At 48.7% G+C, this 15,811-nt stretch overlaps 1 protein-coding gene across 4 annotated transcripts in view; it reads left to right on the top strand.

The window, feature by feature from the left end:
* The window catches only part of LOC134910667 (nuclear RNA export factor 1-like), a 219,251-nt gene that overhangs the window by 77,852 nt on the left and 125,588 nt on the right, over nucleotides 1-15,811 (top strand). For all 4 annotated transcript variants that reach the window (XM_063918971.1, XM_063918967.1, XM_063918969.1 and 1 more), the window contains 2 exons: nucleotides 12,596-12,684; nucleotides 13,877-13,984. In XM_063918971.1, the coding sequence (XP_063775041.1) occupies nucleotides 12,596-12,684; nucleotides 13,877-13,984 (197 nt within the window). The remainder of the gene's footprint in view (nucleotides 1-12,595; nucleotides 12,685-13,876; nucleotides 13,985-15,811) is intronic.

Here is a 15,811-nt window from a genome sequence, read left to right as displayed (position 1 = left end):
GGTACGAACACCCACCAAGCCCAGCGAGCGATCACATCTCCAGCAAACACTAGGAACACCACGGTAGGTGTTTTGCGAGGGCAAGGGGGCAGCAGCGAGAGAGAACCTTTAACTGTGTTTATTGTAAATTAACAAAATTCAACTTTATTTAGACAATTTTTTAATTATTTTTCCAAAAACATACATTTTGTTTACAAATATACCAGCACAAACCGAGACAGGCACTGGATGTTTACAAATATACCAGCACAAACCGCGACAGGCACTGGATGTTTACAAATATACCAGCACAAACCGCGTCAGGCACTGTATGTTTACAAATATACCAGCACAAACCGAGACAGGCACTGTATGTTTACAAATATACCAGCACAAACAGAGACAGGCACTGTATGTTTACAAATATACCAGCACAAACCGCGACAGGCACTGGATGTTTACAAATATACCAGCACAAACCGCGACAGGCACCGGATGTTTACAAATATACCAGCACAAACCGCGTCAGGCACTGGATGTTTACAAATATACCAGCACAAACCGCATCAGGCACTGGATGTTTACAAATATACCAGCACAAACCGAGACAGGCATTGGCTGTTTACAAATATACCAGCGCAAACCGCGACAGGCACTGGATGTTTACAAATATACCAGCACAAACCGAGACAGGCACTGTATGTTTACAAATATACCAGCACAAACCGCGACCGGCACTGGATGTTTACAAATATACCAGCACAAACCGAGACAGGCATTGGATGTTTACAAATATACCAGCGCAAACCGCGACAGGCACTGGATGTTTACAAATATACCAGCACAAACCGCGACATGCACTGGATGTTTACAAATGTGCCAGCACAAACCGCGACAGGCACTGGATGTTTACAAATATACCAGCACAAACCGAGACAGGCACTGTATGTTTACAAATATACCAGCACAAACCGTGACAGGCACTGGATGTTTACAACTATACCAGCACAAACCGCATCAGGCACTGGATGTTTACAACTATACCAGCACAAACCGAGACAGGCACTGGATGTTTACAAATATACCAGCACAAACCGCGACAGGCACTGGATGTTTACAAATATACCAGCACAAACCGCGACAGGCACTGGATGTTTACAACTATACCAGCACAAACCGCGACAGGCACTGGATGTTTACAAATATACCAGCACAAACCGCATCAGGCACTGGATGTTTACAAATGTACCAGCGCAAACCGCGACAGGCACTGGATGTTTACAACTATACCAGCACAAACCGCATCAGGCACTGGATGTTTACAACTATACCAGCACAAACCACGACAGGCACTGGATGTTTACAAATATACCAGCACAAACCACGACAGGCACTGGATGTTTACAAATATACCAGCACAAACCGCGACAGGCACTGGATGTTTACAAATATACCAGCACAAACCGCGACAGGCACTGGATGTTTACAAATATACCAGCACAAACCGCGACAGGCACTAGATGTTTACAAATATACCAGCACAAACCGCGACAGGCACTGGATGTTTACAACTATACCAGCGCAAACCGCGTCAGGCACTGGATGTTTACAAATATACCAGCGCAAACCGCGTCAGGTACTGGATGTTTACAAATATACCAGCGCAAACCGCGTCAGGTACTGGATGTTTACAAATGTACCAGCGCAAACCGCGTCAGGCACTGGATGTTTACAAATGTACCAGCACAAACCGCGTCAGGCACTGGATGTTTACAACTATACCAGCACAAACCGAGACAGGCACCGGATGTTTACAAAATAATCTTTGCAAACTTCATAGTGAAGTATATGATATAGTGATGGATGGTGGGGGAGGATAAGGGATGGGGGGGGGGGGGGGGGGGAAGGATACAGAGGCCAGTCCCAAGGACACCTGGGAAGGACGAGGAAGGGAAACACAGCGATAGAAATAAAATGCAGTATTTCTGTAAATGATTGTGGTATGAACCGTGTTGTGCATAAGTTCCAATTTTGTGTAAATTTATAGGTTTTATTGTTCATTTTCTCCATGGTGACAAGGTGCGTTATTATACTGTGTACCCGTTGTTAGGGGGACAGGAGGCCTTTTGCCAACACTAGCTACACTGCACCTGGCCGCAGTGAGGATCTGAGGGGGCAGTTAATCGGAAGACCTGCGTAGTGCGTGTTAGTAACATTAGGTATAAGGGTGTCTATGGCAACCCAAAGACTAGCAGTTTTAGAGCCGGTCCAGTCGTTTGCATTTTAGCCCTTGGTCCGCTCCTTTTATGGGGCCGTGTCTGCCCTAGTTGTAGCGGTGTACACTACACTATGAATATCTTGCATAAAGTCACAGACGTGATGCAACGTGAGGCCCTAATCCACATGGAAAATAGAGAACCGTAGAGAATGATGTCACTGTTCTCCTCTGTGTTTTCTATGGGTGTGGTATTGAAAGTTGACAGTAACTAGGTCGACAATGTCTAGGTCGACCACTATTGGTCGACAGTAACTAGGTCGACAGGGTCTTTAGGTCGACATGTTCTAGGTCGACAGGTCAAAAGGTCGACATGAGTTTTTAATGTTATTTTGGTGTTGTTTTCTTCGTAGAGTAACCGGGAACCCCAATTAGTGCACCACGTCCCCTCGCATGGCGAGCGATGGTGCCTTCGCTCCGCTACCGCTTCGCTCGGCACAGATTACCATTCCAATCGTAGTCCACGTGGAACGTTAAGTATGAAAAGGTTCAAAAAAAGAAAAAAAATTGTGAAAAACTCATGTCGACCTTTTGACCTGTCGACCTAGAACATGTCGACCTAAAGACCCTGTTGACCTAGACACCCTGTCGACCTAGTTACTGTCGACCAATAGTGGTCGACCTAGACATTGTCGACCTAGTTACTGTCGACTTTTCAATCCGGATCCCGTTTTCTAATATCAGGTCGTTCTTTTATGACCCTCATTGCTGATATCTGGACATTGTCGCCATCTAGTGGCTACAAAGTAGTATAGCGCGACTTCCGTATTGTCTGCAATTATTCTGTGATTATCTGAATCGTTTGTAATCACCTGTGATTAGCGTTTCACGTCGCGGTTATGGTTACCTACCTTCCAGACTGAGAAGTACTCTAGGTGCAATGTACCGCCATAATAATGAATCACTATACAAATTCTTTTCATTAACAATTACAGCAACAAAGATTAGTGTTGTAGCTGCAGAATAAAGTCACCTGTGGCCAAGCATGGATAGACTTAACACCCGGACCATTGGTGTGCCTTGAGGAACGCGCTTGAGAACCTCTGCCCCAGTGCTTACCCTCGTCTTCCTGACGTGTCTTACACACTAGTAAGATGTGCGCTCCATGCGATATCATATATGATTTCCCAACATATACGATATCGGGCATACACACTGTACGATGAAACGATAAGATGAAATTCTATATTATGGGGTTGGACTTCTTTATAGGCTATATAAAGCGCCCACCATTTTGCTCTGCGCAGTTGTGCACTGTGATTAGTATGTATGGCCAGCAGAACATCCCAGCATGCCATGCCACAGTTTTAGCAATCCATAATAGCAAAACTGTAGCATGGCATGCTGGGACTTGTAGTTTCACATCAGCAGGAGAGGCCAGGCCTGGCAGTGGTGTGCAGCAGTCAGCACCATGAGTGGTTGGCAGCAATACAGTCTCACACACCTACTGAGCAGGCGTTCTCCTTATGTGATGATGCTGCTGTTTACTCTCCAGTGCCGTCCAGAAGCACAAGGAGAAGGGTCCAGGCTGATGTCAACGCCCTGAAATCGTATGGTTGTATGTACACACTACAATGATATTGCCCCATCCAGACTGCATGCAGGTCCGATGATACCCTATGCTGCATGTGATACCAGAGCCGGAATACTGTTAAATACAGCTATTATATTGTCCCTTACCTGTGCACTTGTTCTGCATCATGTCGGGAAATCGTATATGACATCGCATGGGGCGCACATCTTACTGGTGTGTACGTAGCCGTACTGGGCTCAGCATGGGCAATAACCATTGGAGACTAATGATCGGTTTTGGAAGCCAGCGAGTTGAGCGTACAGTATGTACTAGAGGTTCCTGTGCCGGATTATGAGGAAGGGTCTGGGAGTTGTGTGTGAAACCGGCAATGGATCACTTTGTCCCTGACCAGTGTCCAGCTCTTACCATGTCCAGCTCTGGCCTCGCTGCGACAGAACACATAAGAGATTGACAGTGTTCCCTGGTCACTACAGCATACGCCGGCCCTTCTGTCTGCTGAGGCTCGTGCCAGACTGGTGTCTTGTATCATAGGTCTTGTACTGTTCTGCGCTGCAGATTGGCGCTGATGAAGTCCAGCACAATGTGCCGCAGGACATTGCTATATACATATCCACCATATACAGCACATTGACGCCACCATCACTAGGGGGAATACATTGATAAATAACTTGTGAAAGTCTTTGCTAAATTGTTTCATTTAACAAGTCACAATCACAATAGAAGAATCCGCGTCTTCCTGCAAAACGCTTGTTGGGCTCTTGCATCACTTTTATAATAAATATGTTTGTGGGTATTTCCCAGAAAACACCCGTCTTCAGGAGTTAGCTGCAAATATGAATTATCCCCTGAATGTATGTAGGAGGGACCACAGTGGGCATCCGATACCTGCAGCGTTTCCGCCATTCCCATAGGTTTCTATGTGGAATGCGATGCTGCCAGATTAATCAATTTCCGGATTGTGACGCATTCCAGAGAGTGACCCCTGCAGCCACCGCTGCGCTATAAACTATAGGCTGCACACCGCAGATGTAGTTCCACAGGTTTCCCCCGGAACCCTCCACGTAACTGGCCGATACGCATGCGCAGCACGCCCTGGCGGATCACCGAGCACATCACTGAGCCCCTGTTCTAGCAGGTGCAGATCAATACCTCCCATCAATGCAATTGCATATTGCAACGCGATTTTGGTCTCACCCAAATCGCACTGAATATGCGATTAATGATAAATCCAGAGACTACGTCTATTAGACAGGCTAACAATGTCCCTTATCCGTGCCCCCAAGTATTGTCTCGTGCTGCCATTAAGCATAATGTCTATTAATATGTTATTTCTGGCTGTCTTTGTGAAGCCGACTCTGGAAAGCGCACAGTGTGCAGCTACAGCGACGCCTGGAACTTAGGACAGGCTGGAAACTGTTACTCTATGACTTGTATGACATGAAAAGCTTTGGCTGATTCCTTTAAAGCATTACCAATAGTTACACCTCAGTGTCGGCTCTTACTGTAGCTTGGCGCTTTAAGAAGACAAAAGGACTGGAATCAGAGGAGGACGCTGCTGCAGCTCTGCCGGAGTCACGGATGCGATAATATGCAGTTTCAGCCGTCCCCTTGTGCACCATTGTGCGGCGGAATGTGCAAGCCCTGCGGCAATTTACTCTGTAGCACCACCAGGGGTTCTAGGCAGTCCACTATTGGTGTACCATCGCATCCACCATCGGTGCACCATCATGTCCACCATCAAAACCTGCACCACAGTGTCTCCGTCTGTAAATGGCCTCTGTACCAGCAGCTCTTCATCTGAGAACGCAGAGCGCTTGCAGTGACACTCATAACGTGCCCATGTGACCCATTATTTCTCTGACGTCCTAAGTGGATGCTGGGGACTCCGTCAGGACCATGGGGATTAGCGGCTCCGCAGGAGACAGGGCACAAAACTAAAGCTTTAGGATCAGGTGGTGTGTACTGGCTCCTCCCCCTATGACCCTCCTCCAAGCCTCAGTTAGGTTTTTGTGCCCGTCCGAGCAGGGTGCAATCTAGGTGGCTCTCTTAAGGAGCTGCTTAGAAAAAGTTTTTAGGTTTCTTATTTTCAGTGAGTCCTGCTGGCAACAGGCTCACTGCATCGAGGGACTTAGGGGAGAGAAGTTCAACTCACCTGCGTGCAGGATGGATTGGCTTCTTAGGCTACTGGACACCATTAGCTCCAGAGGGAGTCGGAACACAGGTCTCACCCTGGGGTTCGTCCCGGAGCCGCGCCGCCGACCCCCCTTGCAGATGCTGAAGATTGAAGGTCCAGAAACCGGCGGCAGAAGGCTTTTCAGTCTTCATGAAGGTAGCGCACAGCACTGCAGCTGTGCGCCATTGTTGTCACACACTTCACACCAACGGTCACGGAGGGTGCAGGGCGTTGCTGGGGGCGCCCTGGGCAGCAATGTATAATACCTTATTCTGGCTAAAAATACATCACATATAGCCCCTGGAGGCTATATGGATGTATTTAACCCCTGCCAGGTCTCAGAAAAACGGGAGAAGAAGCCCGCCGAAAAGGGGGCGGGGCCTATTCTCCTCAGCACACAGCGCCATTTTCCCTCACAGAAATGCTGGTGGGAAGGCTCCCAGGCTCTCCCCTGCACTGCACTACAGAAACAGGGTTAAAACAGAGAGGGGGGGCACTAATTTGGCGATATGTATATATATATTAAAATGCTATAAGGGAAAAACACTTATATAAAGGTTGTCCCTGTATAATATAGCGTTTTTGGTGTGTGCTGGCAAACTCTCCCTCTGTCTCCCCAAAGGGCTAGTGGGGTCCTGTCCTCTATCAGAGCATTCCCTGTGTGTGTGCTGTGTGTCGGTACTTGTGTGTCGACATGTATGAGGACGATGTTGGTGAGGAGGCGGAGCAATTGCCGGTAATGGTGATGTCACTCTCTAGGGAGTCGACACCGGAATGGATGGCTTATTTAAGGAATTACGTGATAATGTCAACACGCTGCAAGGTCGGTTGACGACATGAGACGGCCGGCAAACCAATTAGTACCTGTCCAGGCGTCTAAAACACCGTCAGGGGCGTTAAAACGTCCTTTTTACCTCAGTCGGTCGACACAGACACGGACACTGACTCCAGTGTCGACGGTGAAGAAACAAACGTATTTTCCTTTAGGGCCACACGTTACTTGTTAAGGGCAATGAAGGAGATGTTACATATTTCTGATACTACAAGTACCACAAAAAAGGGTATTATGTGGAGTGTGAAAAAACTACATGTGGTTTTTCCTGAATCAGATAAATTAAATGAAGTGTGTGATGATGCGTGGGTTTCCCCCGATAGAAAATTATTGGCGGTATACCCTTTCCCGCCAGAAGTTATGGCGCGTTGGGAAACACACCTTAGGGTGGATAAGGCGCTCACACGCTTATAAAAACAAGTGGCGTTACCGTCTCCAGATACGGACGCCCTCAAGGAGCCAACTGATAGGAGGTTGGAAAATATCCTAAAAGTATATACACACATACTGGTGTTATACTGCGACCAGCGATCGCCTCAGCCTGGATGGGCAGCGCTGGGATGGCTTGGTCGGATTCCCTGACTGGAAATATTGATACCCTTGACAGGGACAGTATTTTATTGACTATAGAGCATTTAAAAGATGCATTTCTATATATGCGAAACTCTGGCATCAAGAGTAAGTGCGATGTCCATATCTGCCAGACGATGTTTATGGACACGACAGTGGTCAGGTGATGCAGATTCCAAACGGCACATGGAAGTATTACCGTATAAAGGGGAGGAGTTATTTGGGGTCGGTCCATCGGACCTGGTGGCCACGGCAACAGCTAGAAAATCCACCTTTTTTACCCCAAGTCACATCTCAGCAGAAAAAGACATAGTCTTTTCAGCCTCAGTCCTTTCGTCCCCATAATATCTGCCCAGGGATAGAGGTAAGGGAAGAAGACTGCAGCAGGCAGCCCATTCCCAGGAACAGAAGCCTTCCACCGCTTCTGCCAAGTCCTCAGCATGACGCTGGGGCCGTAAAAACAGGTGCGGTGGGGGGTCGTCTCAAGAGTTTCAGCACGCAGTGGGCTCACTCGCAAGTGGACCCCTGGATCCTACAAGTAGTATCCCAGGGGTACAGATTGGAAATTCGAGACGTCTCCCCCTCGCAGGTTCCTGAAGTTTGCTTTACCAACGTCTACCTCCGACAGGGAGGCAGTATTGGAAACAATTCACAAGCTGTATTCCCAGCAGGTGATAATCAAAGTACCCCTCCTACAACAAGTAAAGGGGTATTATTCCACACTATATTGTGGTACTGAAGCCAGACGGCTCGGTGAGACCTATTCTAAATGGAGTCACTCAGAGCAGTGATAGCGAACCAGGAAGAAGGGGACTATATGGTGTCCCTGGACATCAAGGATGCTTACCTCCATGTCCAAATTTGCCCTTCTCACAAAGGGTACCTCAGGTTCGTGGTACAAAACTGTCACTATCAGTTTCAGACGCTGCCGTTTGGATTGTCCACGGCACCCCGGGTCTTTACCAGGGTAATGGCCGAAATGATGATTCTTCTTCAAAGAAAAGGCGTCTTAATTATCCCTTACTTGGACGATCTCCTGATAAGGGCAAGGTCCAGAGAACAGTTGGAGGTCTGAGTAGCACTATCTCAAGTAGTTCTACGACAGCACGGGTGGATTCTAAATATTCCAAAATCGCAGCTGTCTCCGACGACACGTCTGCTGTCCCTAGGGATGATTCTGGACACAGTCCAGAAAAAGGTGTTTCTCCCGGAGGAGAAAGCCAGGGAGTTATCCGAGCTAGTCAGGAACCTCCAAAAACCAGGAAAAGTGTCAGTGCATCATTGCACAAGGGTCCTGGGAAAAATGGTGGCTTCTTACGAAGCGATTCCATTCGGCAGATTTCACGCAAGAACTTTTCAGTGGAATCTGCTGGACAAATGGTCCGGATCGCATCTTCAGATGCATCAGCGGATAACCCTGTCTCCAAGGACAAGGGTGTCTCTTCTGTGGTGGCTGCAGAGTGCTCATCTACTAAACTGCCACAGTTATGCATTCAGGACTGGGTCCTGGTGACCACGGATTCCAGCTTGAAAGGCTGGGGAGCAGTCACACAGGGAAAAAATTTCCAGGGAGTGTGATCAAGTCTGGGGACTTCTCTCCGCATAAATATACTGGAGCTAAGAGCAATTTACAATGCTCTAAGCTTAGCAAGACCTCGGCTTCAAGGTCAGCCGATATTGATCCAGTGGGACAACATCACGGCAGTCGCCCACGTAAACAGACAGGGCGGCACAAGAAGCAGGAGGACAATGGCAGAAACTGCAAGGATTCTTCGCTGGGCGGAAAATCATGTGATAGCACTGTCAGCAGTTTTCATTCCGGGAGTGGACAACTGGGAAGCAGACTTCCTCAGCACGACCTCCACCCGGGAGAGTGGGGACTTCATCGAGAAGTTTTTTCCACATGATTGTGCACCGTTGGGAAAGACCAAAGGTGGACATGATGGCGTCCCGCCTGAACAAAAAACTGGACAGGTATTGCGCCAGGTCAAGAGACCCTCAGGCAATAGCTGTGGACGTTCTGGTAACACCAGGGGTGTACCAGTCGGTGTATGTGTTCCCTCCTCTGCTTCTCATACCAAAGGTACTGAGAATTATAAGACGTAGAGGAGTAAGAACTATACTCGTGGCTCCGGATGGGCCAAGAAGGACTTGGTACCCGGAACTTCAAGAGATGCTCACAGAAGACTCAGGGCCTCTGCCGATAAGAAGGGACTTGTTTCAGCAAGTACCATGTCTGTTCCAAGACTTACCGCGGCTGCGTTTGACGGCATGGCGGTTGAACGCCGGATCCTAAGGGAAAAAGGAATTCCGGAAGAGGTCATTCCTACCCTGGTCAAAGCCAGGAAGGAGGTGACCGCACAACATTATCACCACATGTGGCGAAAATATGTTGCGTGGTGTGAGGCCAGGAAGGCCCCACGAAGAAATTTCAACTCGGTCGATTCCTGCATTTCCTGCAAACAGGAGTGTCTATGGGCCTCAAATTGGGGTCCATTAAGGTTCAAATTTCGGCCCTGTCGATTTTCTTCCAGAAAAAATTGGCTTCAGTTCCTGAAGTCCAGAAATTTGACAAGGGAGTACTGCATATACAACCCCCTTTTGTGCCTCCAGTGGCACTGTGGGATCTCAACGTAGTCCTGGGATTCCTCAAATCACGTTGGTTTAAACCGCTCAAATCTGTGGATTTGAAATATCTCACATGGAAAGTGACCATGATGTTGGCCCTGGCCTCGGCCAGGCGAGTGTCAGAATTGGCGGCTTTGTCTCACAAAAGCCCATATCTGATTGTCCATTCGGACAGGGCAGAGCTGCGGACTCGTCCCCAGTTTCTCCCTAAGTTGGTGTCAGCGTTTCATCTGAACCAGCTTATTGTGGTACCTGCGGCTACTAGAGACTTGGAGGACTCCAAGTTGCTAGATGTTGTCAGGGCCCTGAAAATATAGATTTCCAGGACGGCTGGAGTCAGGAAAACTGACTTGCTGTTATCCTGTATGCACCCAAAAAACTGGGTGCTCTTGCTTCTAAGCAGACGATTGCTAGTTGAATGTGTAGTACAATTCAGCTTGCACATTCTGTGGCAGGACTGCCACAGCCAAAATATATAAATGCCCATTCCACAAGGAAGGTGGGCTCATCTTGGGCGACTGCCCGAGGGGTCTCGGCTTTACAACTTTGCCGAGCTGCTACTTGGTCAGGAGCAAATACGTTTGTAAAATTCTACAAATTTGATACCCTGGCTGAGGAGGACCTGGAGTTCTCTCACTCGGTGCTGCAGAGTCATCCGCACTCTCCCGCCCGTTTGGGAGCTTTGGTATAATCCCCATGGTCCTGACGGAGTCCCCAGCATCCACTTAGGATGTCAGAGAAAATAAGATTTTACTTACCGATAAATCTATTTCTCGTAGTCCGTAGTGGATGCTGGGCGCCCATCCCAAGTGCGGATTGTCTGCAATACTTGTGCATAGTTGTTGTTACAAAAAAATCGGGTTGTTATTGTTGTGAGCCGTCTGTTCAGAGGCTCCTACGTTTGTCATACTGTTAACTGGGTTCAGATCACAAGTTATACGGTGTGATTGGTGTGGCTGGTATGAGTCTTACCCGGGATTCAATATCCTTCCTTATTGTGTACGCTCGTCCGGGCACAGTATCCTAACTGAGGCTTGGAGGAGGGTCATAGGGGGAGGAGCCAGTACACACCACCTGATCCTAAAGCTTTAGTTTTGTGCCCTGTCTCCTGCGGAGCCGCTAATCCCCATGGTCCTGACGGAGTCCCCAGCATCCACTACGGACTACGAGAAATAGATTTATCGGTAAGTAAAATCTTATTTTTTGGCATTCCCTTTAGGTTACCACTCGGAAACGCCATCGCTGTCCTCGCCATGTCTGATACCAGTGTCTCCATACTCAACAGCGAATTTGTGTGTACACTCAGGGTAACAGATGCGCTGTAGGGGTCGCATTCAGCTAGTGTCCACCTCTGAATCATGACCTTCGTGTCGGGCAGGCTAGTAAGATACGCACTTAGGGATAGCTGGAAACCATCTATTTCCCTGATACTGTGTTGGTTGCGTACAGCGGGTAATATTTATTTTCATTCTTTTAATTTAATCTCTGTTGTGTTCGAGACCCCAGTGAACGTCTGGGTCTCCTGCTAATGCTGCAGGTGATTTCTTCTAAAGTGGGACGCCCCCTGGCAGCGTCTCAGAGAATAGCGCATTTCCTTCTTGACGCATCATACATACTTGAACCGTCCTGTGTGCTTAGCCACCCCCATGTAACCTCCCAGGAACACCCAATGAAATCCATAAGTCTCACGTCCAAAATACGTGCAAAGGCTCAGGGCGAAAACTGTCGGGACGCGTGCGCCGTGTGACTCACAATCGTGCTCAGACCTAAAACAGTGTCCAACTGCGATGTGCTCGCGATTTAAGGGTCGCTGGGCTGCCATGTTTTGGTTTACAACGGCTGCGTGTGACGTCATGGTGCCGCCGCAGCCCGTCCAGATCACGCCGCGCCGCCGCCCTTGCGCATGCCCAGAAGTGCTGAACTTGCCAAATAGCAGTTTCGCTTAGAAATACTGTTGGACAGACCACATATTATTATGTCCTCTGTGCAGCAAATTCATTCTGGATAGCTGCCCTCTTCTCCCTTTTGTGGCTACTCCTGTAGATTGTAAGCTCTTGCGAACAGTGGGGCAGATGTATTAATCTGGAGAAGGCATAAGGAAGTGATAAGCCAGTGATAAGTGCAAGGAGATAAACGCACCAGCCAATCAGCTCCAATATGTAAATGAACAGTTAGGAGCTGATTGGCTGGTGCGGTTATCACCTTGCACTTATCACTGGTTTATCACTTCCTTATGCCGTCTCCAGGCTTACTACATCTACCCAAGTGTTCTGGTAATAGTATTCAGTGGTCCCTCTCCTTAGTCGCATCTACAACACAGCAGACCACATCCAGGAGACGGCCAGACCAGTGTTATTACCATGTCACATCCTGGCTTATTGTCCATTCATTAGGCACTTATATTGCGTGTCGTTGTGCTGTAGTGTTGCACAGTTTTGTAGTTCCGTGAGGATTTGTATATCGGTTCTGTAACGTTCCGCGATGTGTCACAGAGAGGCTGATCTGTTATTATTTATTAATGGGTAACAACAGATGACGTTCTACAGGAATCTGTTTGGCTATATGTAGAATGACACATTTATAATCGCCTGCGTTTATTTACAGGTTTGCGATCTGCCAACATCTTTCTGTGCTTCAGCAACTCCTCGGCTACAGAACTGATACTGCGAATTATTTCCGAGTATTTCCACCAGGTAATAAATATTTCTATGTCTCATTCACTAGTACAGGCGCTGCACCAGTATCTAATCTCTGTAGGGGACGGTGTGTCCCAATCTGCTGAGCCGTGCCCCCTATTGTTCAGTGGCATTAGGACCCTCTGGCTGGAAATGGCACAGTCTCTGGGTATATGTCATAATGTGTAGGATCACGTGTATTAAGCAGGTTCGGTATGATACGCTGGCTGTCGGGATGCAAACGGACAGGAGACCGTCAGCGGCATCCTGACAAGGGGTGGTAAGTAGTCTAACCTTCCTCCAACCCTAACCCTAACTTTTAGTTGCCAAACCATAATTCCTTCCCCCCCCCCTTTCCCCGCAGACTAATCCTAACCTTCCCGGGTGGCGCCTAAACCTAACCACCCACACCCTAACTGTCTACCCCCCACAGCCTAAGCCTAACCCCTGGCCAGGCTAAATCTATCCACCCGCCGCCCTAAACCTAACCGTCTGCTTCTCCCCCAAACTCCCCCCCCCCCCCCCGCAGCCTAACCCTAACCCCTCCTAGTGGTGCCTAACGCCTAAACCAAAAATCTAAGTGCCCCTCCCCCCCGCGCGCACTGCCTAACCCCTCCCAGTGGTCCCTAACCCATAAACCTAACCGCCTTCCCCGCAGCCTAACCCCTCCCAGTGGTCCCTAACCCATAAACCTAACCGTCTCCCCCGCAGCCTAACCCCTCCCGGTGGTGCCTATCCCTAACCCATAATCCTAACCGCCTCCCCCGCAGCCTAACCCCTCCCAGTGGTCCCTATCCCTAACCCATAAACCTAACCGCCTCCCCCGCAGCCTAACCCCTCCCGTGGTGCCTTACCGTAACCCACCTTCCTTGCAGACTAAACCTCCCCCCCCCCCCCCCTTAAACATAACATTGTCTCCCCATCCACCCCCCACGCACCCTAATCCTAAGTACCTTGGGGGGATCGCTTAAACCTCCCCATCCCCAGCATAGTACTTACCCACCCTGCTGTCTTGAAGATCGGGATCCCCACGTTCAGGATTATGGCATCGGTGTCCTGTCCCCTTTTGGGATTCCATTGTCAGCATTGCGTCATGCATCGGTATTCCGGCGGCGTATCTCATGTGCCGGGCTCCCGACCGTTGGAATTATAACCACATCCCATATTACGCTTGTGTCGTGGTAACAGCTCTTTATCGTCCTCTCCTCAGCTCCTGTCTCTGAATCTGAGTCATAACAAGCTGTCCAGGCTGAGCGGCTTTGCCCACCTCTTCATCCTGACGCCCCAGCTGCAGAGCCTGAATCTCTCCTACAACCAGGTGAGTCCGGGAGGTGACCCAGGTGCATGTGACGGGCGCTTTCTGCAGTGCAGGGTGTGACGTTTCCCAGCAGATTTACATGTAATCCAGCCGCTCTGTACCACGGAGACATGGTTAGATAATCTGTGTGTTCAGGGCTGTCCAGCGTCTCCAGGACGGAGAGCACGTGTTTGTCAGAAACGCCGCATACCGGACGCTGTTAAATTCTTAACGTGAGCAGGCTACTGATACAGAACACACCTGCTGCACACGCGTGGCACACTCAATCTTGTACATTTCGTGGCATGGCACAATAGTGAGTATTGTGAATAACACCCCGTGCCCACCCTATACAGCCTTTTCCATGCCAGCCCCCCAGTGTAAAGAGCCCCATGTTCATTATAGGGGTGAAGCCAACACATATATCCCACCATAGTAATTCCTGTTCCCGCCAGAACACAGCCACAGTTACGCCCTCCATAGTTTGTGTAGGTCATAACGCCCGACACCCAGCACAGGGTGGGTGTGATAGAATAGATTTACCTTTCATGTGTCGACCTTTTGTACCTAATGCATGTTGACCCGATGAGATCGACCTGATGACTGACTGTCTGGACAATGTAGATCTGTCATCCGGATATTCACGGGTTCTCCTGCATCCAGTGTAAAAGCCTCATGTCCACTATAGATGTGCTGCCCATACACCTTATGCTGTATAACTCTCACCTGTGCGCTGTATGGTCACCTTGTATAACTCTCACCTGTGCGCTGTATGTCACCTTGTATAACTCTCACCTGTGCGCTGTATGTCACCTTGTATAACTCTCACCTGTGCGCTGTATGTCACCTTGTATAACTCTCACCTGTGCGCTGTATGTCACCTTGTATAACTCTCACCTGTGCGCTGTATGTCACCTTGTATAACTCTCACCTGTGCGCTGTATGTCACCTTGTATAACTCTCACCTGTGCGCTGTATGTCACCTTGTATAACTCTCACCTGTGCGCTGTATGTCACCTTGTATAACTCTCACCTGTGCGCTGTATGTCACCTTGTATAACTCTCACCTGTGCGCTGTATGTCACCTTGTATAACTCTCACCTGTGTGCTGTATGGTCACCTTATATAACTCTCACCTGTGCGCTGTATGTCACCTTGTATAACTCTCACCTGTGCTCTGTATGGTCACCTTGTATAACTCTCACCTGTGCGCTGTATGTCACCTTGTATAACTCTCACCTGTGCGCTGTATGGTCACCTTGTATAACTCTCACCTGTGCGCTGTATATCACCTTGTATAACTCTCACCTGTGCACTGTATGTCACCTTATATAACTCTCACCTGTGCGCTCTATGTCACCTTGTATAACTCTCACCTGTGCGCTGTATGTCACCTTGTGTAACTCACCTGTGCGCTGTATGGTCACCTTGTATAACTCTCACCTGTGCGCTGTATGGTCACCTTGTATAACTCTCACCTGTGCGCTGTATGTCACCTTGTATAACTCTCACCTGTGCGCTGTATGGTAACCTTGTATAACTCTCACCTGTGCGCTGTATGGTCACCTTGTATAACTCTCACCTGTGCGCTGTATGTCACCTTGTATAACTCTCACCTGTGCGCTGTATGTCACCTTGTATAACTCTCACCTGTGCGCTGTATGTCACCTTGTATAACTCTCACCTGTGCTCTGTATGTCACCTTGTATAACTCTCACCTGTGCGCTGTATGTCACCTTGTATAACTCTCACCTGTGCGCTGTATGTCACCTTGTATAACTCTCACCTGTGCTCTGTATGTCACCTTGTATAACTCTCACCTGTGCTCTGTATGTCACCTTGTATAAC

Source organism: Pseudophryne corroboree, chromosome 4 (assembly GCF_028390025.1).
Source record: "Pseudophryne corroboree isolate aPseCor3 chromosome 4, aPseCor3.hap2, whole genome shotgun sequence".
Taxonomy (NCBI): domain Eukaryota; kingdom Metazoa; phylum Chordata; class Amphibia; order Anura; family Myobatrachidae; genus Pseudophryne; species Pseudophryne corroboree.
Note: the sequence above shows the minus strand (reverse complement) of the source record. Positions and strands in the feature narration are given on the sequence as shown.